General features: G+C 36.8%; 2 protein-coding genes and 1 long non-coding RNA gene across 4 annotated transcripts in view; 1 reads left to right on the forward strand and 2 right to left on the reverse strand.

Annotated features, from left to right (window-relative positions):
* Nucleotides 1-25,865, forward strand: part of LOC149118365 (uncharacterized) — a 33,077-nt gene that overhangs the window by 1,383 nt on the left and 5,829 nt on the right. Inside the window, exons 3-4 of one of the 2 annotated variants that reach the window (XR_016208877.1) lie at nt 5,796-5,862; nt 7,310-8,820. This is a non-coding gene — a long non-coding RNA (uncharacterized LOC149118365). Of the gene's footprint in view, nt 1-5,795; nt 5,863-7,309; nt 8,821-25,865 lie in introns of those variants that run through there. The other variant, XR_016208876.1, reaches the window with a different exon arrangement.
* On the reverse strand, nt 12,983-25,814 carry LOC149118366 (bromodomain-containing protein 8-like). Its single transcript, XM_089295063.1, has 5 exons — nt 25,759-25,814; nt 25,571-25,667; nt 25,175-25,259; nt 23,774-23,849; nt 12,983-18,416 (listed from the first exon to the last, which is right to left on the reverse strand). The coding sequence occupies exons 1-4, from the start codon at nt 25,781-25,783 to the stop codon at nt 23,823-23,825; spliced, it is 234 nt and encodes a 77-aa protein (XP_089151189.1). The 5' UTR covers nt 25,784-25,814; the 3' UTR covers nt 12,983-18,416; nt 23,774-23,822.
* On the reverse strand, nt 20,123-22,534 carry LOC149118367 (uncharacterized). Its single transcript, XM_089295059.1, has one exon. It carries the CDS (start codon nt 21,357-21,359, stop codon nt 20,343-20,345), a length of 1,017 nt encoding a protein of 338 aa, XP_089151185.1. The 5' UTR covers nt 21,360-22,534; the 3' UTR covers nt 20,123-20,342.

Consider the following 25,865-nt stretch of genomic DNA (forward strand, 5'->3'; position numbering starts at 1 on the left):
CTGGAAGTAAAAGTTTACCTCTTGATTGACAGCCCTGTGGTGCGTATGCAATCAACTGAGACAATTTTCGCGGGAATTACCTGTATGGATGTCACGAATTGACTACTCAGTTGATCAACATTGTTGTTTTGACTACCCAGCATTTTTGGTATTAGGTGTAACTCTATTAAGTTATAAGTAAACATAGACCACATTAAAACCATGGACCAGTTCGAAAAAGCAAAAACAGCAAAGAACGAATGAAAATACATCAATGAGTGAAGAAATGAAAGTTCGCCACGCGGATGAAGTTATAGCTAAGGCGGGCAAAATATTCGTGGTAAGAGTAAAGAAAGGTTCTGTAAAAATTTCGGAACTTGACAGCAATAACAGGGATGTTGACAGAGACTCTTCTGATGAGTCCGATATCGACGAATCACCGGACTCATTGAGACCATTTGAAATATTATCCATGCACAGTTGACCACACACAGTTGCTCCCCCGCTTTCTTTTGTTTGTTTTCTTCGCTCAGCCACTCTAGCATTCGTATCCTTTTTAGTCTTCCCCATTTAGTGAGACCAGCTTCAAGAAAAACCGAGCTACAGAAAAATTATCTCTCCGCCTTCAGTTCCTTGAGCGCATTGCGAAACACAAGAGTTTTTGAGAGATTCGCGCGTAAATCTCACCAGGAGGTTAACAGTAGTAAACTTTCCCTGCACTGATTGGCTCAGTTATCTGAGAACCCAGTTGAAGGCATTTGAGGGCGGGGTTTGTTTGCGAAGCAGAAGATTTTTCTTAGCACTGTTTTCTCGAATAAATTTTTTCACTTGAAGCAGACACTTTAAAGAGTTATAACTCAAAGGGAATTTGTTCAATTGCCCTCAAATTTGGACAGTAGCTAGTTTAACATATGAACTACAAAAGCATGTCTGGGAATTGTTAATTTTGAAATACCTTTTCTTCAAGAGGGATTTTTGTACGATCACTCCACATTTTTTTAATCCTATTTCAAAAATGTTCTGTAACTTTTTACTACAATTGAATATGCCAAAATGCAGACACGTTTTTAAAGCACTTTGGGCCCTGAAACCGAGGAAAAAATTAAATTGGCGAAAAATGAAGTTTGCTTTGACTTGTAACTTTCGAAAGGTGATTCGGGCGCTTGCATTCAGTGGTCATGATAAATTCAGCAATTCATTTTATTTCAAAATTCTCGGTATAGTTTGATAGCCAGCTCTATAAGCTTTAATTTGATATAGGGGTTTAGGTATCTACAGCTTAAACTGCATGCGCCACATCGCTTGCACGCGAGACACCCCTGAAGGTATACTGTAACCTTAAGTACTGACCCTTAAATCAATACTCTAGCTGTTTCAGACCTGGCAACATTTAAGAATGTTTTGTACACGCAATGTAAAGCTTGCAAGCGATGTTACCATTTCAGCCATTTCTTTATCAAGATAGATTAAATTAAAGTACCAAATTTCGCCAAGTACTGTATGTATTCTACTAGTTTTCTCAAATATTTTTCTCTATGCTGATTTATTGTCTGATATTTTGTTGCGTGCGTTATCTGTAGTTGCCAACCGCCAAATGTATGATTAAAATAACATCTGCTTAAAATGCTCGTTTGCAGCCTGATATGTATTTTCAATTGCAGTAACTGATCTTAGAGAATTAGACCCACAGGCAAACATTTCTGGATCAATGTTGGAGATAATGATCATGGTGTGAAAGGTCAAAATGTCAGGCAATTAGCTTATAATAAGTGCCTAGTCTTCAAGATGCTCTCAATTTTTGTGTTTTATAATTTTATTTTTTGTTTTGCCCATGCTAGATTTGCAATAAAAACTTAGATTAAGGGATACTTTTAACCAGGAAAATTGTTTTGACAGGTACACGTAAACTATATACCACAAAATTGGTCCACAAAATTGAACTAAATTTTGACATGACTCAACATCGTTGAAGCATATAATTTTGAAAATTTGATGGAAAGTCAGGTTTAAATTACATACAAATCTGACAGTGTTGAATAGCTGCTAAAAGATGATATTTTAGTACTGTGGGTTAGCTTTTCTAGCCACACTTATTATTTTGGCTTGCTAGCATTTATAAAAAGTGTAATTTTAGGGTTGCGATTTGCTTTTTGCAGCAATAAATGTGTATGTGTAAGGCTGTCTCAACAAGAAAATAATATTAAAACAACCTAAAAGTTACAGTTTTGAAACAAGTTACTGAAAACCTCCTTCCTGGCAAAGTTTGAGAAAATCGTTTTTTTTTCTATCCTGCATAAGGTATAAGTGATTGTTACAGCAAGCTGCTCTTGATATCTGGTCACGAACACCCAATTTTGGATCTCATTGGTGACCAGAGAATCGCTATTTTGAGCCCTGAAATCATTACAATAAGCAGATATTTAGTAATTAGTACATTAACACAATGGAACATGTAAATTAAAATCACAACAAGCTAAAACTATTTGACTTTCTTCTAAGTAAATCCCTCCTCTTTGAACAGTGTCAAAGGATATGTAGATTTGAAAGATTTCCATGAAACTTAAGGGGACAGTGCAATGAATTGTGCATGTGGTAAGTTTGGTTTACTACTTAAAAAGTTTAGGCTGAATTTTTCAAGTTTGTTTGACAAATTCAAAATGGTGATGAGTAATGGAACAAGTGGAAACTAGCCATGGTGTGTGAACAAGAGGCAACTGCAATCAGGGAGAGGTGTTTGATGAATATGCGAAAAGAAGAGTAAATCTTTATAGGCTTTGTGTCCAGCTGTCAGTCTTGAAAATATTGCAGAGTTCTCCGTAAGCTCCGGCGACCAGCGAAATTCACTGTCTAGTCGTCCTTGGCGTGCCGGCTACTCAAAGTAAATAAATTATGAAAAAAAAATTATTTGTAACAATGTGAATGTGAGCCTATCCGTCTATAAAATTAAGCATTAAAAACAATATGTCTAATTTTCTGAACAAATACGTAGCGTTTAAAAAATACAACTCTTATAGCTGTTAGATAAAAGAAATCTGAAATCATTCGGGCTGTGAGAATTGCCGCCAAAAACATGACGTGGGCACTGAGCCGTGACAGCAGCACTTAATATTTGACAGCCGGGGTTAAGTTAAAGCTCAGTTTTTCCTCTGATAATGAAGCGAAAAACCCAGCAATTGCTGTTCAGTACGTGGGATAAATCGAAAAGAAAATAAAGATGGCACAAATGAAGGTCATAAGTTGTTTTCTTTCAAAAATATGATTAAAATTAGTTCTTTTATCTCCAGTGAATGTATGCGTAATTTAATTAGTTCTTTAAACACAACGACATGCAACCCAGTGCTTGGCTCGCACATGGAGGATTTACGAAAACAAATAACTGCAAAGATTTCTTTCAACAAAAGAAACAAACTTTGTAAGATCTTACACAATCTTTAAACTAGGCAGCTGTAAGATGTTTGTGTAAATATTGAAAGTGAGATATAAAACAGGCAAGCTTAGCGAGCAGGGAAGTATGGATAAATACATGCACTATTTCAAGGCTTCACTATAAAGCGAAACATTTGTAAAATATGCCAAGTTTAAGTTTAATTGTATTAATTTTATCACTTTTGAAATCATGAATGAAAAACCCAAACTACCGCAAAGGTTCAAAGCGTTGATGATGGCCCGCACGCTTAGTCAGAAAAAATTCTGAGCTTAAATCCGCAGGAAAATTCACAGTATTACAGGCTTCTGCTTGCAACGGTTACCAATCACAAGCTTCATCACGTTCAATGAATTCCACCCCTAGCACTGTGTTAAAGCCACTCAAAACTTGTGTTGTAACAAAATAAATGTCAAACCTCAATCTAGCGCCTTCAATGCCAGCAAAACTCTTTTCTCGTGTGGCTTTCTCATCTGTTTTTACATGCGTGATGACCACAAAATGAGAACGTTTTTGACGTTTTTGATATTTTTTTCGAATTTGATACAGATGACAATGATTAACCTCTTCAACTAACACATTATATTACATGTATGTTTTTCTCAGTGAAATTGCTTTTCTTTGAGAAAAGAACAAAACCATGATTGCAATACATGCACTTTTTAGAACCCCAATTTCAAAATTTTCCCAGGGAGGTTCCCGGACCCCCCAATAAAAGGTTGCGGTCGCTACCTCCCCCCCCCCCCCCCCCGCTCCACATGGCTCCGACAAAACCACCCCACGTCTTTTTATTGGCACTGTGGCACTGTCCGCTGCCTACTCAAAGTTATTCTCCCTCTACTTCAAATTTTCAGGAGAACCCTGTATTGTGAGTGAAAACTTGGATCAATCTCTCACTGCTGATATGTACAGGGTTTGTATGGGTCCTGGAAAACCTGGAAAGTCCTGGAATTTTGTTGTGGCATTTTCCAGGACTGGAAAGTCCTGGAAAAAGGCTACTGGTCCTGGCTAGTTCTGGAAATCTGTTAAACCCTAGTAAAAAAATATGAAATGTATGGCAGACAGTAAGGAGAATTAACATTGAGATCTTGGAAGTGAAAGGGTCAATGTGAATTTTAGAGTCCTGGAAAAGTCCTGGAAAAGTCCTGGAAATCTGTTTCTGAAAAAGGGTACAAACCCTGTGTGTAACCCCTGTCAGAATTGGTAAATAAGTTTGGAGCAGGTTGGTTGGGCTTGCTTGTCTAGGTTATGTTTCTTGTATGCTGAATCTGTTCAAGCTTTTTGTCTCCTGAGCTCGATGTTTAGGTTTATACCTCCTTTGTTCATTCTTAGCACCACATGATCTAAATTTAGGTAAATTTAGATGTTCACGTCTGTTGACTGTTTAGTGTCACGTATACATTTGTAAATTGGTTACTTGAGGCATTTTTTCGTGCCAATAAATTCTCATTCTTCCATGCCAATCATTTCAAGGGGGCCGTAAAGCATAAACAATGGTGTAACTACAGCCAGATTTTTTTTGTCTTACGCTTTGCTCTCCTGGTTGCGCTCCGCACTTGTGTATCGCGTTTCCCTCTCTGCCCTGCTAATCTGCCTGTTCTGCAGGCTATGGGTCATGTAGCTAAGTGTCAGGTTAGAAAAGGGGAGAGAGAGTCGAAGGGTGAATTTGGGTAAAATATTTAGGTGTCTGGAAGTTAGAGAGGGTCTTTCAAATCAGTGGTAAAGAAAAAGTAACAATTTTTGTAGGGAAGGGGACAGTTGAATGATTACTGAATTCTTAAGCATTGTGGAATTTCTAAAGCGAAGAAGGGGGTTTAGATGATGATGGAAGGGCATGGATATTTTCTGGAATCTACACCCATTGAATGTATCTTCATTATCTTAAAAATCTGCATTCATTGAGCTTTCAAATTGTGTATTGAACACAGAATTCTGTAACAGTATTCAAGATTTTACACATGCACAGACTATGACACTATCCCTTAATAATAAATCAGGGGTTTCATTAGGTGCTGGGCAGTTGACCAGTTGTGAGGATGATTTTGCCAGCCTTGTTTGACCTTCTACAGAAGAGGTTTTCTCCTGAAGAAGTTCAGTTGAAAGAATTTTGCCTGACCCTACCCCATTAATACAGTCAACCCGCTAATACGGCCAAATTTTCATGGCCCGTTAGTGGCTGTATTAACTGGGACCTTCCACTGTAGGTTGTTGGTATCCATATATAATCCTTGGTGAAGTATGTTACTGTTTGAGTAAAGTGCTGTGTTCAAGATCATAACTCAAGGACTTTGGGAAGGCTTCTTAATCTGGGGACCATTTCACCTAGTGTAATGCCACTACACCATAAACATTTGTACAGTATCTAAATTTTTCTATTTCTTCTTTTGAACAGCTGAAGACAAAATACCTGAGGACAAGCTTATTCCAGAATGATGATGTTTTTTGCAATCCAGGACCAGGTAAACCCTTGTGTCCTTACGCAATGATCAAATCAAAAATTAACCTGGTTTCTTCCGGGGAATCCCCCAAGGGCATCCCTACAGGGTACCCAAGTCATCAAATTCTACAGCAGAAAAAGAACTAAAATGCACCACTTTTTTTTTCCTTTTAAGCGATGACGTATTGTGTGACGTCATTGCTTTATGCTGGCGTGCATGCATTCCTGTGGATAGTGATTTTGGATAGTTTTGTCACGCTTATGTCCGTGCGCTTATGTCGTACATGATTTATCCCACTGTGGAAGCGAAATGCACTCTGGGAGTTCCTTTGCTGCTTTCCTTTGCTGTTTGTAGGTTCAGCGGAGTGCTTTTAATTGTAGCTTTTAAAAGAAGATTTAGGGGTGGATTTTGGTTTATACAGTATTGGATAAATTTGCATTCACGGGCAAACTCATAATAAGAACATATCCTCCATACATACAAGTTTATATAAACAAGTAAGTCGCACAGGCAATAGGTGAAGGCTTTGCGGCTTGCCTTTGCTGTTTGTAAGATCAGCAGACTGCTTTTAATCGATATGACAAGTATACAGTTAAAACAACAAATTTATTTCCGGTGAGGTAATTAGTGTTGCCAAACATTTTTAAAGATAGTAAGGTGTTGATTTCAGAGAGAATAACTTCCTTTGCATGTTTCCTTTGCGGCTTTCCTTTGCTGTTTGTAGGATCAGCGGAGTGCTTTTAATTTCAGCTTTTAAACGAAGATTTGGTGGTTGATTTTGGTTTATACAGTGTCAGATAAATTTGTGCTCACTGGCCTACTTGTAATAAGAACATATTGTCCATACATACAAATTTATATAGACAAGCAAGTTGCACACGCAATAGCTGAAGGGTCTACATACAATTTACGGATTGGTAGCACAGTTGTACTCTTGCCAGTCTTGAAGTGAATTGAATGAGCAGTGTCTGAATTGAAAGAGCACTGTGAGAGCACTGTATGAGCATTGTATGAGCACTGAAATATACAGTTTACAGTAGTGATAATGAAGTCAGGGTACGATTCATTTGCAGTGTTCAGTTTTTTATGAAGTTTTCGAAATGTGCTGTTTTATATTTTCTGTCAACGATAGAGTGGTTGTGATTAAACAATTGATAATTGTTTTGTCATGGTAAAGACAATACGAGTGTTCATTGATGACAAGTATACGGTTAACAACAAACTAATTTTCGGTGAGGTAATTAGTGTTGCCAAATATCTTTAAAGATAATAAGGTGTCGATTTCAGAGAGAGAAACTTGTATGTGTACTTTGCAGCTTTCCTTTGCTGTTTGTAGGATCAGAGGAGTGCTTTTAATTTCAGCTTTTGAACGAAGATTTGGGGGTGGATTTTGGTTTATACAGTGTTGGATAAATTTGTGCTCATGGGCAAACTCATGATAACATATCTTCGATACGTACAATTTCAGATAGACAAGTGGGTCGCACACGCGATATGACAAGTCAAGAGAAAATGATTTTTTCTTGGACAAGTATATGGTTAAAACAACAAATTAATTTCCACTGAGGTAATTAGCTTTGCCAAATATCTTTAAAGATAATAAGGTGTTGATTTCAGAGAGAGGAACTATTCAGCGGAGTGCTTTTTATTTCAGTTATTTAATCTTTCTTTTGGGTTGGTACATTTTGCTGACCCCCTAGCACATGGACTAACAAGATGGACCTGGTACATAAACTACTTGAATTAACCACCAATGGACTACTCTAAATGTAAACCCCTAAAATTTCTAACACTAAAGTTTAAGAATCAAATTGTTTGCTTATGTTCCAATCTTCTAGGAACAATTTTTAAACGTCATTGCTTCTGCATGCACTGCGTGCCGTTTATTAATTAATTAATGCACTATTATTAAAGGATCGAAAACAGTCAGGGAAATTTTTGTTTTTCAAAATCAGGGAAAGTTCAGGGAATAAATGGAGAAAATGAGAAGGTTCCCTTTCGTACTGTACCTTTGAAAAAAAATAACTAGACCAAACTACTGAACTAACTCCATTCAAATTAAAACCTATAGTACAACACACTTTAAATAAGTGACCACCAAACTAATTAAGAACCAACACTACTCAACTTATACCAACTACTACTCACCCCTACAGTAGTCACTATGGTATTTCTTGACCTCAACAGAACTCACATGATGTTCTTCAACCAACCTCAACACCTCACCAAAAGTAAACCAGTTGAATCGGACCATAACTGATCAGTCACTGATTACTACCTTTTCGTTATGGCTTGACAGGTTATCAAAGCATCAGTGCTTTTACACTAGACAAACTACTTAATGATACTTGTCCTGTTTTTTTTCTCTGTGGTTGGCAACTTGACAGTTGTTCCTTTGGGCACCTCAGAATGGGACATACTGTAATGTATTCCTCAATTCCCCCCCCCCCCCCCCCCTCACTCTCCAACCTTGTCATGATTCACTATTATTTCCCAGGGTTCCCCAGGTTAAGGATTAGTTTTGAGTTGATCATTGCATTCCTTGATGTAAACCAAGTTTTGCTTTTAATTTTGAAATACCACAGACATGTAAATAATTTAAACTGCTTTCATTGGCTCAGTAAGTAAATTACATGTAGTTTTAACGTGGATAACATTTCATTTGGTTGTATTTTATGTTTTTACTGTATTTCCTCCTTGAAACCCTTGTTGGACTTCCTGATTTTTGCCCATACTTGCATCAAATATCAAAACTGCAATTGGTATGTTGAAAAGGAGATTTGGAAAGACTTCCCTATTAGAATGGAGACTTGATATAATCAACCAATTCAAAGTTCTGGGATTGCACAAAACAATCAGATGATCTGTATAAATGTATCGTTGACACCACCAGGAAATTCTCTCCTTTTTGACCTCAACTGGAATGGCTTAGAAATAATATGATCACCCACCATATGGATCAAAACAGGAAAAAAGAAAGAGATTAGGGCTAATTATGAGGGACACTGAAAAGAAGGAGTTGAAAGGAAATTCTGACTAAAATTCATCATTTAACACCCACTGCCCCCTTCTTTCTCCCCTTCCAAAAACTTCGAGTAAACTGCAATTTTTCATCATTGTTGAAAAATTGCACTGGGGCTGGGGGTTGGGTTGGTGTCCTTATACAGGTGGGCCAGAGGATCACTGGAAGAGATTGTTCTGTGATAATGTGAGAAATATGCATACATGTACCCCTGATTGGTTTCACATTCTAGACAACACCCTGCCATTTAGATCATTAGAATCAAAAATAGATTGGCATAGGACTGGTGTAATAAGGGGGAGGGGAGAAGCGTACCACAACATGGCAATCTTGCCAGGTCATAGGTAACAAAGTACACCTGGGAGCATGTACATTGTATGCTTTCTTGCCTTCAGAAAAATACTGCAAAACTTCATTGTCTTTAATATAGTTGAAGGGTTGCAGATAAACTTCAAGGCAGGTTGTCAAGAAGGAATTCCACGGATGGGTCAATACATCTTTGACACAGAGACGGAGAGAATATTTTTTGCAGGGGGGGGGGGGAGGTGGGGCTGGAGGATATAATTCTGCTTTTATCCCTGATAGGGGTACTGAACAACAAGTAAAAATAAATGGACAGGTTGGACTCTTTACAGAGGGAGGGGGCCAACTGAGGAAATACAGTAATTTTTCAGAAGAGTGAGAACATTTCTGAATGTAGATGACATATCATTTCATTCATTCTTGTTCTACATGTGCATGTATATTTTAAAATATTTCTGCAGTCCAATTGTAAAGAATTCTTTTTTCCAAAAATTTCCTTTCTAGCTGGTGAAAAATGAAACTCAGCATCAGAAATCAAGGGATTTTTTTCGAGTTAAAAAAGGTCACTCCAAAAAGCTTACTTTTTTATCTTCGCCTATAGCAAGTAAACATTCAGGTTTTTCCTTTCACCGAAGTTTCAGCCTCTGAAGTGCCTGCTATCCTGAAGAAATTTGTCTCGAAAGAAGCAACTTCAGAGGCCGCCATTTTGAAACTGTACTTGGCAGCCAGGCCTTTTTTATGTGACGTCATTCTGTTTGACTTGACTATCTTCAATGCTATCATTTCCAAGTCTGAAGCATGTTTGGCTCAAAATAATATGGCTCAAGAGCAGCCATAACCCAGAGTAGTAGATAAAAGGCTTGTCGGAAGCCGTTTGGTCAAAATTTGGATAGAACGATGCAACGGAAATGCTTCTTGGCTGCTGAGTACTGTTCAAAATGGTGGCAAACAATATACCTTTTTTGTGTGTTTTTTGGAGTGACCCTCTCTTTTAACCATTTCAAAACAACAAGAGACTTGTTTTTGTAGTCCAAAGAATTTTCATTAGCATGCTGAATAAATCTCTGCTGTTGTGGCCACAGTGTCTTGATAAATTAATTGCTAAGAAAGTGAATATAATTGGCAAATTGATAATTGAGTAACTGCTAAATTGAAGACTCCTCATCAAAACATTTTAAGGACTGATTGATTTTAGCAGTGGTTGTAACAGTTGACAACTAGAATAAAAGTTTTGAGTAACTAATATTACTCTCTGAAAAGCTGTTTTATAAATTCTATGGCTTGTCTGTAATTTTTTTGAAGAATTCTTTGTTTATGTTTATTCACATTATTATTCACATTCTTCTCTGAGGTGTTATCCACTTTCAACAAATTTATTTAGAATGCATGTTATTTTTGGCGATGTCTGTTAGTTTTCAGTTGACCTGTTTGGTTATGCATATCTGTGGTATTTGCAGTTATTGTACAGTGGCCCATTGGTACAAATATGACTTCAGTTTATTTATTAACACTTATCCCTTCAGCATGAGTTTGAAAACAATACATTTTGCAAGTTACCCAAATCTGCAAAACACTTGGAAAATATGATGACTGGCAGTAAAAAAGTTTGAAATATTTTGCTTTTTTCAATTTGTTAATCACCAGTTAAGTGCAATGTGCAAGTGTTAAAATGAATTGTTGATGAAGTAAAAAAAAATAATATTAACTGCACTTTGGTATTCAAAAGTCCTGCAGGGCAGGGAGACGAGTGTTTTCAAGTTCCAAAATGTCAACTGTGTATCACCTCAATCAAAGAGATTTAGTTTCGATTTCTACTGAATTCCAATATTACTTTCACAATAGGGCTTTATCAAACCGAATTATTGATTAGTAGAAAATGAAAATGGTGATTCCACTTTGTTATTCAGTGGTTTTATCATCGGTTTTTTATGGAGTTCAAAAACGACTTGCGAGTTTTCAAAAAGATTTAATTTTTATTTCTGCCAAACTCTCATTACTTTGACTATGCAGATCTACTACAATGCATCATTGATGAATTTAGAAATCAAAATTGGGATTTCACTGTGTGATTCAGATATTTTATTTCTTTTTAAAACAAAACTCTCATAACTTTGTTTGAACTTTTGCTGAAGTGATAAGTACAAAATCAATATCAATTACCTGTTCTGTATATTAATCCCTTTGCAATTAGGCTATGACGTCTTGGTTGTTTTATGGTCCAGAACTCGCGGAAAATCCATGAAAATAACTACACCCCATTTGGGTTGCGTATTAAGTGAAGTCTCTTGACAAAACAATATGGGCCATTGTAAAATAGTGATGTGAGGGTACAAGGAAATCACTGATGAAATGCAATGTATGTTATAAAGCTCTCAGAACCACAAAGACGCACAACTTGAGGATAAAGCTGTCTCTACATTGCGATACAATATAATCTTGAAGTCATATTTACAGATTCTCTTGAATTATTGCAAAATTCTTCATTATAAATTTACACTTAAAAGAGAAAAAATTTAAAAAGGCACTTAATTTTCTTGAGTATTTAGCTGTCTCTAAACTTGGATACAATTTAATTTTTAATTCATGTTAAAAGATTTTCTTGAAATACTTGACACTTCTTAAGATTATTTGAACATTTACAATTACAAACAAAGTTAAAAACATGCATTTAATTTCCTTGAGGATATAGCCATCTCCAAAGTTGGATACTATTTTAATCTTTAATTCATATTTTACAAAATTAATTGTCTTGAAATATTGCAAAATTCTTAAAATTATTTGGAAATTTACTATCACAATTTAAAGTCGCATTAAATTATCGTTTTTGTAATCCCGTTTATAGTGCGTCTTTGTGTTTAATACCTCATTTCATTGCTGTATTTGTGAGGCACAAAATGTGCTTAGTTGCTCAGTGTGGAAAATGGATTTTCCGGATTTTTTTTTTTCGGGACCAACGCTTTTGACGTCAACATCGGGCAAAAAAGTCATTGTCGCGTTCCGCGCGTTTTTGAAAACTTTAGCATTTTCTTTTACATGCTGAAATTTTACCGCAGATTTTCGAGGAGCTACAGTGAGTTACAGGCTGATATCTCGCAAATTCGAGGGGATTTTCAATCGCTCGTGCTTCTATTAAATTAGAACAGTCTAATTGGAGCTTACGATGTTACGCATTTTTACGGCTGTGAATTGTCTAGATCTCTGTGACCAAATTATAGCGTGACATGCAAAGACTTGCATCACGCTTACGTTAAGACGTTCTTTGACAGTTACGCAAAGGGCCAACTTATTAGTCGACTTCTTGAGCAACTAAGTACAGTTTGCAACTCGCAAATACTACAGCGAAAACGCGATAGAAGTACAATGAGAGTTTTATGGCAGACAATTGTTGAAGTAGTGGTTTTCTTAAAAGCAGAACTTGGTTTGTGGTCCCCTTATTCAGTGTAATCTCTTACGCAACTAATCTCTTAATGTTTTCGATGGCGGCGTGACAAGTGCGTTGTATGAAACATTGGGTCGTTATCATAGCGTTTAACGGACAGAATTTATGCGAAACAGTTGCTACAGCGGTTGGAGAAAGTTGGAACTTAGTTCTACTTTCTGTAACCGTTGAAGCGACTTGTTTTGCAAACGTTTTTTCCGTTGCGCGTTGTGTTACACGGCTCGATGTTTCATTAACTTTTCACGTCGTTTTCGAGAAGATTGCGGGACAAGTCGCGTGACAGATTACAACACTGTATATCAGGACTTTGTCATGGACACAAGTGTTTACTTGGTTAGTTATGATGGATTGCTGGTAAAAACGACAACACACAAAACTGTCTCTTTGTCTCTATTTGCGTTTTTATTGTGTTAAAAAAAATTTTAAAAAAATCTAGCCGATCTTGTCCCTGCTTGTCGGGTTGTTTTCACTCTTGTCTGAGTTGAAGTGTTTCTTCTGTTCCTCATTAATATTCCAACTTTAAAATCCTGGTTTGTTTATTTGCTCCGCCATCTTTGATGACGACACTTGACAATTTTAATGATATGGCCGTTTGCTCTCAAGTGGAGATGGCATAATGAGGGCGGTGAGAGTTTGCTCCCCATGCCTCCTCGGTTTCACTCAACTACGTCATAATACCACACCATTTGAATTGGAATTTTCATTAGCTTTCAGAGCTGTAAGTAATGCGTGAAAAGATTAATGCCAAAATTTAATTTCAGATGCGTGTTCCAAGCACTGTGTCTAGAAATTTCCGTTGGAGGGAAAGGGAAAACAGGAGCGCTAAAGTACAAGTCATGTTTAGTAATTTCCATGGATGCCAAGAAAAGAATCCAACGCAAAAAATCATTGATCTGACTTGCCGACCAAACCTCCTGCCGACTGACCTCCCACAAACTTCACCAAAAGAACACAAGTCACTTGAAACTCTACCGTCCAAGCTGATACAAGTTTAGGAATTTTGCATATGTTTAAATAACATCAAAGTTAAAGCGATGAAAGATTAGTAGTTTGTTTTTATTTTGCTAAAGTAAACCAATACTAATGCGAAAGCAAACGGGCGATTTTCGTCCGTTCACATCACCTAGAATTGCGTTAACTTTGTTTTGATATTCAATTTCAGTTATTTAAAATCGATCGAGTCTAATTTGAACAAAAAATCCAAATATTTTTCGAAAGAATCGTAGTTTAAATATTCATAGTATATCTCATTAAATATTCGCAGTTAAAACCGTCTTAAAAAAGGCAAACACGGTGGAATTTTAAAATTTATTTGTGCTTTTGTTATTGTTAGTCTTGGCTTTGAATAACATTAAACAACGAAGGATCCTCGGAAACTTAGGGCAGTTAGTCGGAAGAGTCGATGTAAACCGAGCGGCAAAACCGACCCGACGAAAGGTTTTACCGCTCGGTTTACTTCGTCTCGTCACGATCAACTGCCGCTGCATCCCAGAGGATAACAACGAAGTTGAGCAACTATTAGAAAAAAAACGATGAGAAACGTTTCCTAGGTTTAGTTTGTTTAAGACGTAAAGCTGAACAACTGGCTTACGAAATTAAAAAAAAAAACGAAATATATGCTTGGTTTTAGAAGTTGAATTTATAGTTTTGGAATGCAATATTGATAATTAGCTTACAGTTATGTACTTAGTCAAAAAATAAAGTTTCCGCGCTAAATCTCAGGTTTTGGAAATAAAAATGAGAAATTGGCCAAAGTTTACGGGAAAAAATTAAATACCAACTTCAAGATTAAGTAAGTTAAAGAAGGCAAGATAAACCCTAGACGTACAAAATTCATATCGAACTATGGATGTTTAATTACAAAAAACCTTTACGAGGTTAGTTAAACGTATGGAAGTCAAAATGAACAATTGGCCTACGCTTTGAACTTTGATCACGGATAATGTAACCATATGTTTAGTAGCTAAGATTAAAATTTCCCAAAAAGAAGCCTCCTTCATAGGCGTTATCTGTATCATTACGCAACACTCCAGGAAGAAGTGTTGCGTGACAACTCAAGTAACGCCAGCGCAGGAGACTGCTTTTGAGTTCTTTTGGGTTAACTAATTCCTGAAGTTAATCAGAAAAAGAAGCCAAAGTTGTAATTCCAGATAATTTTAATTTATATTTTAAGCGGCTAATGTTCTTAATTTTTCTTTGAACTGTGGACTGATAGTGTTAATAAATTCTGTTCTTAAGATAATTGACTAATTTATTGTTATTCGATACCTAATTTATTTTTATCTTCAGAATTTAAACGAAAAAAATTATTACTTTAATTTAAAAAAGCCCTAAACGAGAATCAGCTCTTTCAGAAGAATCCCAGATGACTATTAGCTCAATCTAGTGTCGCTTGTGAAATTCCAGTCAAGCCAGATCTGTGACCTTCATTGTTCAAAACTAACCCCAACATCCTGGAAATGTACTACCCATGACCTACACTAAAGCACTACTGTTTTACGTCCTCAACAACAGAAAAATGCTAGAAATACTGATTGAGAACAAACATCTTTCAAGCCAATTGGAATAAAGGTGTGGTTTTCTGACGTTGTCAAGTAAAGCCATAAAGACATGAAAAGCAAACCCTCACCTTCCCCCATGATGTCTTTTCCACTTGAGAGCTAACGACCTCATCATCAAAGTGTCCAAGTGCCTCCATCAAAAATGAGCGGAGCGGATAAACTCACCAGGATTTTTCAGTTGGAATATTGCAGAGGAAAGTCAGAAACACCGTCCTCAGAGCAAGAGTTTCCACAACCTTGCAGGGACGTCGATCGGCTAGATTTAAATCTGACCATTTGAGTTGTGTGCGGGTCTGTGGGCCTTCTCAGTTCCTGAAAATAATCTAAAATATACTAAGTTCAGTGGAAAATATCACATCTTCAAAGAAAAAAACTAACAAGCTCATTAGCACAGTAAATTGAATTGATACTTAAGTAGTAATAACGTCTTAGACATACTCAATCTGCCTTAGTTTAAACTTTTTGTAGAAACGTAGGATTAAAAAGCCCAATTCCCCAAGTGGTTTTGAACTACTGCGAACTACTGCATCGAAAACCTAACGAAGGTTAATTTTCTCTCCATGGTACATGTTTTATGATGCCAATGTTATGGCTGACTAGGAACACCCACTAGATCTGAAGGATCTGTTCTAGACCCCTGTTCTTCTGACTATCCCCACGTTTGGCCTATCTTTAACACGTTAGTGTCAACGCTAACGTGAAGACCTTATGACACCAAAATTTGCAGTGTTTTCTTAGCTGAGTTAATTAGTAATTGTTTACTTCTGAGCTAATGAGCTTGCTGTGGCACCTTCAAACAAAGGAGGCAAAGAATTTATCATTAATTCGTTTTTAAAAACTGATCGAGTATAAATAACAATTTTGTATAACACTTAAGTAAATTGAATAAATTTGTGAAAAGCAGTAGATTGGTATTGCATTCAATTAATAATTTCTTGATCAACCAATCGAGTTAACTTGCATTACCACAAAAGGGTGGTTTTTGGAAGCTTCCTTTGTTCAAAGGTGATAAAAAACAATACTACAGTTTCATGCACCATCATGCTATTGATCTGAACAATGTTGCTCACCCAAAGAGAATAATTGTGGCCAGTGAGAACTGAATTAGCTAATGATTTTAGAGCATGATGCACGTTGAAACTACAAAAAAAGTAAAATATTTTCTTGAATACAAGTTTCCTATTGTGCAGCTACTTTCCCAAAACAAGTTTATTTGGATTACAAAAATGTATTTTATTTTTGAAAGTAAAAACAGGAAAAATTTTTCTCAAGAAAAGCAAATACCTTAGCATTCAGGCAGCGGTATTTTAAGTACAACATACATGTAGATTTTTTTCAAAATTGGAAAAAAAAATAAAGAGAACCTTAAAAGGTTTCTTATGTTGATGTTGGCAAAAGATTTGTTTTTCAACTCCAAACTCAATTTAAGATTTCTGAGGAAAACTGGTGGAAGTGAACAGATTTCACCATAAAGCTGCTCAATAGGAATCTTGTGAGAAGGAGAAACTAGATTTTCATGAGCAAATAAGTGGCGTCTGTAAAAGCAAATTTACTGTAATGATTATATCCTGCTGTCTGACTTCTTTAGTGGTACACCAAAATGCCTGTACATATATCAAAAAGTGTAACTTCAATTTCTTTTAGGAACTGAAATAAATTGTTGCTACAACTCGATAGGAACATTTTTAGCTTTGCATTTACAAGCATCCTAGAATTTAAAAATGAGAATTTTTAATGAGCACTCAAAATGTCTGTACACGGGTAAAAAATAAATAAAATGGTAAATAAGTTTTGACTGTATTTTCTAGTAACAGAGGCTTTGGACAAACAATTACGACTAAAAATTGGTGATAATAATTTTGAATGACCTTTTCATGACTCATTCATCATTTTCAAATTCGTAGAGCTAAAAGTCAGATTCTTGTGAGTTCTTTATATACTGAGAATGCATGTGAAAGTCTTGTTGCATCTGATCAAAAACACTACAATGTGGAATGTAGAGAATATTAATTAAGAACTAAATAGTTTTGCTTTGATTGAGTTAGATTGTGTGTTCAGTTTAGGTTTCTTTACTTGGATGAAGAGCATTTCATAAATTCTTTCTAATTGAAATATATTTTGGTTTATTTTCTACATGGGTTTTTGACATTGCATTATCTGTTTCTGAATTCAACAATAATAATTGCCAAATTTACTTTTTAAGGCAATTTTGAACAAAATGTTGGCTCTTTTTTGTTTTAGGTCTGTAAGCATGAAAATACAACAAGAATTACCAAACTTTTAATTCACGGAAATAGATTTAACCATAATTGAGTTTCAGTTATCTTTTAGTGATGATTGCTATTGGCATAATTCCTGGCTCTGATATAATGAATTGTATGGAAAATGTAACAAGCAAGCCACTTATTTGCAAATGAACGACACCCACACAACACACTGGTCAGTTCAATACTCTGTTTACATGGGTACTAGTTACATGTGCATCAAAGTGGTATTGGAATACAATGTTAAAGATCTTCAAATTGCAACTAGATAAATTTAAAGGTTGGTAATTGCTATTCTAGTTAGCTGCATATCCTGGGCTTTTATCTTAACTATTAATAGAGTTATTGAGAGATTTTTTGATTGGTTAAACGATTGGTTGATTGGTTGATTGATTGATTGATTGATTGATTGATTGACTTGAGAATTTCCCTTTACCTATGATTAAAAAAGAGCTCCATGAAAAAGAGAGAAAATAAATAAAGCTTCTTCCCAATTTGCTCATTAACCAAAATAACAGCTGCAAAGGAGACTGCAGAACCACATATGCACATGTAACTGGGAAATAAACAGAGAGTAATAAATTGGTATTACAAATGTTTACCTTGAGTAATCAAAGAATTTTTCATCCCAGTTGGCCCACCGCAATGTGTCACCAATTTTGTTAAGTTGGAATTTAGAAATATTGGTTTTTTCAGGAGTGAGGGAAACCGGAGTACCCAGAGAAAAACCCTCGGGGCAAGGTGCACTGTGCCATCTCTGCTGGCGGTAATATCTCATATACCTCAATATATCTATAATTCAACTTATGAAAGTTCGTCATTCAAGGCTTGCATTCATCCACTGTCCTTAATCTCCAGTTGTCAGTCCTCAGTCCTATCTTTGCTCCTTGATCCTCTGTTCTGAGTCCTCGGTCCTCTGTCCTCTGTCCTGGATCGTCCTGGGTCCACGGTCCTTGATCCTGTGATCTATGTCTCTAACAACTTGCCTGCAAATTCAGTATGTAACTAGTAAGTATTTTGTGCATGACTTTTGCTAAACTTGCATAAAAACAACATGCAAATAATTCTTTTCTCTTAAAATTTTGCTTCGGGGTCTTAAGAATTTCACAACCTCCTAAAGGATTACCCAAACATTTCTACCCCACCAATACAACCTAATTCCTTCAGCAATCAATCAATGTTTTAGCAGCAGAATGTTAGCCTCGAGACTGCAGGCAAAGATGTTCCTTACTGGGATAAATGATTCTGAACCAGACATTAACTCTGAATCATTCCAAGGAAAAATTAAGAGCAAATGTACACAAGAATCAAAAATTAATAGTTCGGTAGGACTTGAAAAATAGAATTTGCCCTACTGTTGCATGTAAGTAGGCCTTAGTAAAAGTAAAAACGCTATGTAGCTTTTTTCTTCAAATACTTGGTATTTCCGAGAAAAAGGACATCATCAGTTTCACGTCCAGACATCAATCTAACGAGTTCTAACTGGGCTGAAAATTGACCATTTTCATTCAATTTGCATTTCGCAACTATTGAGCACAGAAACGTTGTAATACAACCAACTTAAGGTTACTATAGACCTTCATGGGCCTATTTTGTTCAAAATAATTTTTTGTACCAAATTCAAGACTTCTACTTAAAAAAAATCTGAATTTTGCAAAAAAAAAAATTATCTCAAAAACTTAAAACGCAAATGAGTTATCCACAATAATGTAAATTTTTAAAACGAGTCAGTGAACCAAACTGTGATAAGCCAGTTAAAATGTGTCAACCTTTGAGTTGAGCAGGAACAATTTTTGCGGCAACTGATCTCATCCGCGGAGTCGTATTTCGCTTCTTTTGTTTATCCCTTACGTCTTGCAATTTCTCGCACAGAAATCTTCACTTTTGTTGATTGTTTTCGTCTCTTAAGTAACAGACTGGACGATTTTGCACGGTCTTCGCGTTCCCACATTTGAACGGGAAGCGCAAATCGCAAGGATCCGCAAGCGAATGTTTCGTCGATGTCCTGCTCTAGCTTCTTCTGACGCAGAAGTTGATTGCCACGGAATTACCGACGAATTTAATCGCTGATATCTGACAAAGCAGCTTCTCCAAACGCTCCTTTCCTGTGCTTCGAAGAGCATTTTTCCATATTCTACTAAAACAAACAGGCGGATGAAATACGCGTTTCGAATTTTTTAAAAACATGTAAATATCCTCACTCGACTCCATTCCACTATCATTCCTCTTTTTTCCCTTTTCCTTCTTTACCATTTATCTGCTGATTCCGTTTATAAGCTGCTGAATGTTTCACAGCAGACTTCGCTACTGCCGATGTAAGATATAAAGATATCCTGTCGATGCAAACATTGCACATTCATTCCCGGGAAGCGTTACTGTAGCCCGCTGGGGAGTTCAAAGCTGCGTTTCATTGGTTGGCGGCATGGCCACGTTGACAACCGCTTCAGTGAGGTGCAAAAACTGGGAATTTCTTTCGAGCCCGAAAACTCAAGGTTTATTTTTGCGTGAATCACCTCTATTCAAATGAATTCATAAGGTATGTAGATTTATCAGATTTTAACGAAACTTGGCCAAAATCTTCATCAGATATTAGCGCACCAAAGTGTGTGAGGCTTTTGCGAAAATCAGAATATTTTTCCTGTGATTTCCCATTGAGTAACAACAATCAGAAAATTTTCTATTGTCCAACTTTAAAAGGGATTTCCCAAGCAACCAATAGAAGTATCGAAAAAGCCTCACACATGATTGAAAAACGTTACTCTGGTTTAAAAATGTAAAAATGTCAGTAAAAATTCTTTTTGTAAAAGTCCCAACGTTTCGGCTAAAACTTCAGCCTTCATCAGGGGAAAGTGACAAGGAATTTGTTGAAAAGGCACGTTCTTATACTATGCAAATCGGCAAATCGGAGCTAATTATGTTCTGTCCCTTAGGGCTAAATTTAAAAATTCGTGCGGCAAGTGCATACCATCATCACGGTTCAGCGGATTCCTACAAGTGTTAATTTCCCACGCTTCTAAAATACGTCTGTTGCGCCAATTTGTGCTTGTACGTAAGATCTTTGAAGATTCCCAGGAGATGGTGTGGCCAGAGTGTAAACAATGTTCCGCTAAAGCTGACTTGTGCGAGTGTTTGTTTACAACCGCTTTTTGATGTTCTTTGAGCCGGGTGGAAAATTTTCGTTTCATTTCTCCGATGTAGCTTTTGTCACAACCTTGACAGGGAATTGAATAAATTGCGCCACGAGTCTGATCTTTCGAGACTGGGTCTTTTGATTTGGGAAATAAATTGCCGATGGTATGGTGAGGTTTTAAAGCAACTTTGATATTGTAATTGCTTAGGATTCGCTTAATCGGTTCCGTAGTGCCCTTGACATACGGTAAAATGCAAAAACCTTTTTTGTCATCCGGTGGAGTTGCAGGCGTTTGTTGAGAAGGCCGTTCCGGTTTACTTGCATGAATAACAAAGCGTTTCGGGTAGTCATTCGCCCTGAGTGCCGCGATCACATGTTTCATTTCCTTTGATTGTTGGTCAACAGAAGACGGGATAGCTCTTGCGCGATCAGTCAGAGATTTGACCACAGCCCTTTTGTGAGCAGCCGGATGGTGAGAGTCAAACGAGAGATATCTTTCTGTGTGTGTCGGTTTGCGATAGACTTTAGTGGAGAGTTGGCCATCATCTTGTCGACAGACAGTGACGTCAAGAAAGGATATTTTCCGTTCTGTTTCTCTTTCAACCGTAAATTGGATCGACGGCTCGATATTGTTCAAATGACTCTGTAAGGCTAGCACCAGGTTGGATTTAACAGCGGCACACAGATCATCAACATATCGTTTCCAAAAACACGGTTGGGAAGGAGAGGTGGATAGTGCTCGTTTTTCAAGGTCTTCCATGACCAGGTTTGCCATAACAGCTGACACTGGAGAACCCATGGCGGTGCCAAAGATCTGTTGTAGTGATTGTTGTTATACTTGAAATTTGTTGTCGACAAACAGAAATCCAACAGGTCAACAATGTCATCGACAGGAATGGTGGTTCTATCCTGCAAGGTGTCATCATTGGAAAGCAAATCTTTAGCAACTTGAATGGCGAGTTCCACAGGAATAGATGTGAACAAAGAGACAACGTCAAAGGAAACCAGCTCTTCATCTTCTTTGAGTGAGACATTTTTCATCTGTTCACAAAATTCCACACTGTTCTTGACCGTGAAATCTGTCTTGCCCATCACAGGACTCAGGATCTGCGCCAAATGTTTCGATAACATGTAAGTTGGAGAGTCAATGAACGAAACAATAGGTCTTAAAGGGAAACCAGGCTTATGAATCTTTGGTAAACCATAAAAACGAGGAGGCAGTCCATCAGAACTGCGAAGTCTTTTGTAAAGACTGTCACTGATCTTGTTCTCTCGTTTAAGATTGGCTAATTTTTCATTGAGCTTCTTCTCCGTTCGCTGTGTAGGGTCTTTATCTAGCACCTTGTAGGTTCGTTGGTCATTGAGCATTTGCTGTACCTTGTCGTCATAGTCCTTGCGATCCATGACAACAGTACTCACACTTTGTTAGCCCATCAACTCCTGATTGATAATGTCCAGTGAGTTTGGACGTCCACGGTAACACAATGGCTGGTAATTCAAACAACATTCCTATCCTGCCATTTCAACGGTGTTCCATTAGGTTTGCATAACCTGTACGCATTCATCTGGTGATTTTGAATTCCCCAAATCGCTCAATATTACCAAGTTCCTATGCAAATGTTCCTACGTTTTCCATTTTGTTGTTCGGTACAATCATTCAACCTGCTATCACGCAGAAATCCCCAGTAATTAGCAGTAATAAATAAGCCATCACCTTTGATGGCTCCGCGTCTCTTATTTGTATATTGTCCAGCAAAAGTCCGTTGTTGCACACAGGGTAAGGGTAGAGTGGGAATTTCCGAAAGAAAAAGCATTAGAATTTTTCCAACATCTCAATGTTAGTTCCAATTCAGGGCCTCCTTTCTTAGGTAAAGCAATAAAATGCTACACACGAACCAGGTCTTTGTGGCTTAAAATTCAAACAAAGAAAAGCAACTCTGTTAAAAGCTCTGAGATCCCATCCCTCACCCCCATATAAAATATGTTGTAAAACACAGGTCTTGGATAACACACCTTCAGTCAAAATGGAGGACTTTCAAACGTCTTCAAAATGGAAACCCAAAAATCGCACGTGGAATAACACTTTACCAGTTACTACTGGCTCAATCAAACAACACAAATAACAGATAGATAATACATACATGGGACTTGGCAGTAACTGTTTTTCTTCAAAATCGGATATGAGTACTGACAAGAACGCTGCTGAAAATTATATGTAGGGAAAGAATCAGTTTGCAAGATTCAGGATATTACAAACCGAGGTAGGTGAACATGCTATTATTATGTGTATATCATTTATACTGCTTGGTAATGCTGATGTTTTGAACTGAAGTAATATGCTGATACGATGATAATACTTTTAGTCACGCACTCGGAAGCTGCTGGCGTGATTTTGTGTCTTTTGTGAAAGATTTTGACTAAGTTTTTGACAAGTGCCTAATCATTTGCCCAAACTGAACTTAACATATATTGAAAGACCTATCCTAGTGTAGTTAGAATCTAAACTCTTTTGGAATTCCGAGACATGGCACATGGTCAAAATGACAATTCTTTTCACCGACTGACTAACTCAATTTTGGAGAACACTCTGGTTTCATTTACCGCTAAATAGTTAGATTAATCCAATATTCTTGAAATCGTCCTTTTTTAGACAAGGAATAGTTCTGCAATAAGCTGTTTGTATTACAACTTTTCTGAGCTCAATAGTTGTGAAATGTGAATCAAATGAAAATGGTCGATTTTCAGCTCAGTTGAGACTCGCTAAATTGCATGAAATTGAGTCTGAAAGTTAAATCATACATGTAAATGTTGCTTTTCTCAGAAAGACAAAACTATTTCAAGGAAAAAACTACAGCCTGTTTGCACTCTTGCTAAGGGCTAGCTATATGCAAAAGACGAGCGAATTTGAGTTTTCTAGCCTTGCCAAAGAATTTGATTTTGTTTGATTTTTGTGGGCATTTGCTCTTAATATTGACCCAGGAATAAATAAACTTGAAATGAAAAGCTTAAAATCCTCTGAACTGGGGGACATCTCAATGAAATGAAGACTTTTCTTTGCTCATTACTCTCCTTATTACGACAACATAAAATTTAAATAGTTTGCATATACATTACTTGGAAAAAATTTCAGAAAACATTATTTCGGACAAAAAAATGTCCAAATTTATAACCATCTGAAATTTTTAAGTACATACAAATTTGTAAAGTACATACTTTCTTCTTAGATAGTCCCATCACAAGCATGATGAAGCAAAAACTTGAATTAGGATTTGCTTGTTCTTTTTATCACCTGAAAGGAAAATTTTTGTTTCTTTTATGAGAACACAGAAAGTCATGTAATGGAGATCAATTCCATTAATTTTCCAGTCTGACTCAAGTTTTGTAGGCGAAAATTTAACTAAGCTATGTTGTAGCAAAGCGTTCCAAAATTAAATGTCCAAAATTTTTTGAAAGTAATGTACCTTTGGCAATTATTAAAATAAAATTAATGCTTATCAAAAACATGTCACTGTCAAGCCTGCAAATGACAGTCAGTCATCGAATAATTGTCCGCTAAATTTGAGGTTTTGACAGGTAAAAGCTTATCCTGGTCGCACACTCTGACCGAGCATTTCTGCTACAATGAAAACTAGTAGTAATAGTAGATTAAAGAGTGCGTTCGAGTATTGGTAGGTTTGGTATGTTAAAAAAGCAAAAATTTTAGGAACACCATTTTGTGTCAAGGCTGTTAGGTAGACATGAAATTGACCTCCCTTCAGCATGGGTGAAAACAAATGAATTGATCACAAAGCACGTACACATGAGAGGGTTTGTTCTGGTTTATACATGTATTATGTAATATTAGTTACGACCGGTCAGTAAAAAACACGGATTGCAGTCAGTAGGCCACATTTAGTCCACAGTCCGTGTTTTATACCTGATCCATGAGTCTGTGTTTTATACCCAGTCTGTATACATAATGCTTAGTCCACGTTTTATACCTAAGTCCGCAGTCTGCAGTCCGCAGTCCGCAATCCACAGTCCATATTTATACTGACCATGTAATGGTACATTTTGCTGACCCCTAGTCCATGGACTACCCCAATGGACCTGGTCCATGGACTACCCATGGCCTACCCTAAATGGACCACCCTGAAATTTGTGGCACACATAAATTTAACAATGCTAGAACCCGAACAAAATATGCAATCAATTGACAAACACAATTACCGAACACTTGTGAAGTAACAGATTTAACAATCATGGCCGGGTTGTTCAGAAGGCGGTTAACGTTAACCCAGGATTAAAAGTTAACTGAAGTATAATCTTTTCTTGTATAGAAATGTTTTTCACTGCTTGTGTTTTGTGTATTTTGAGATTATTCAAACTCAAAACAGAAGGCCAAACAATATAAACAGAAAATCTCCCTGCAAAGTTACAAAACTCACATCAAAATTCTCTTTTATCCTGGGTTAGCCTAATTGGGCTTTCGACAACCCAGTCCAGGGGTTCTGCTTTTAGGCTTGGCTTAATCTATATAATATCCATAACACAAGAACAAGAACCTCACTTGTTTTGTTCAAAATGGTGTCACATGCATACAGAGTTATTTAATATTATGAATTAGCCTATTACCTTTTGTGAAAAGAAGTCGGGTGGTCTTGGTTTCGCACAACATCCTGTTTCAAGCAGTGGTTTAATCGTACGACTCACAGACACCCTGGAAGGATAACAATTGTCCCCAATTATTCTTTTTTTAACCTAAATACTATTGAAACCTTAAAAGAGTCTTTCATTCATTCATTCATTTATTCATTTTCAACGTCTTAAAAGAATCACAGAGCCACGATTCAATTCACTTCTATTTTGTCGTCATGAATAAATTGAAGCTATCACCTTCAAAACAGATTGTTTCTAAGCTAAGCTCAAGTTTAGCAAACAAAAGACACCGATCCTCATAAAAAGCACATCTTTTGTGGAATAATTCTTCTCAATTATCTGACGTTAGGCATAAAAATCCATGTTACTCACCATTTTTGATCGCCACTTCGGACCACAGACGAAGCTAAAGTTAGTTTTTCTCTTATTGTCCACTCATCTGGGTTTTGCCCTAGAGGAAGCTTTTGCTCTGTAAAAGAAGAAAACAAACACGACATTAATTTCAATTGTAAAGAGACTCAAAGTAGGAGAAAGTCATTGAATAAAATGTCAAACTTTACTTTGACTAAGCATGAAGGCCGCCATCTTTGTTTCTGTTTGGATCGGTACCACTCTCCCAACCGGTGGTTTACAGGTCCGCGCGCGTGCAAAACTTTAAACCCGTAGA

The sequence above is a fragment of the Orbicella faveolata genome, unplaced genomic scaffold (assembly GCF_042242905.1).
Source record: "Orbicella faveolata isolate gen_17 unplaced genomic scaffold, um_ofav_v1 contig_1, whole genome shotgun sequence".
Classification (NCBI taxonomy): Eukaryota; Metazoa; Cnidaria; class Anthozoa; order Scleractinia; family Merulinidae; genus Orbicella; species Orbicella faveolata.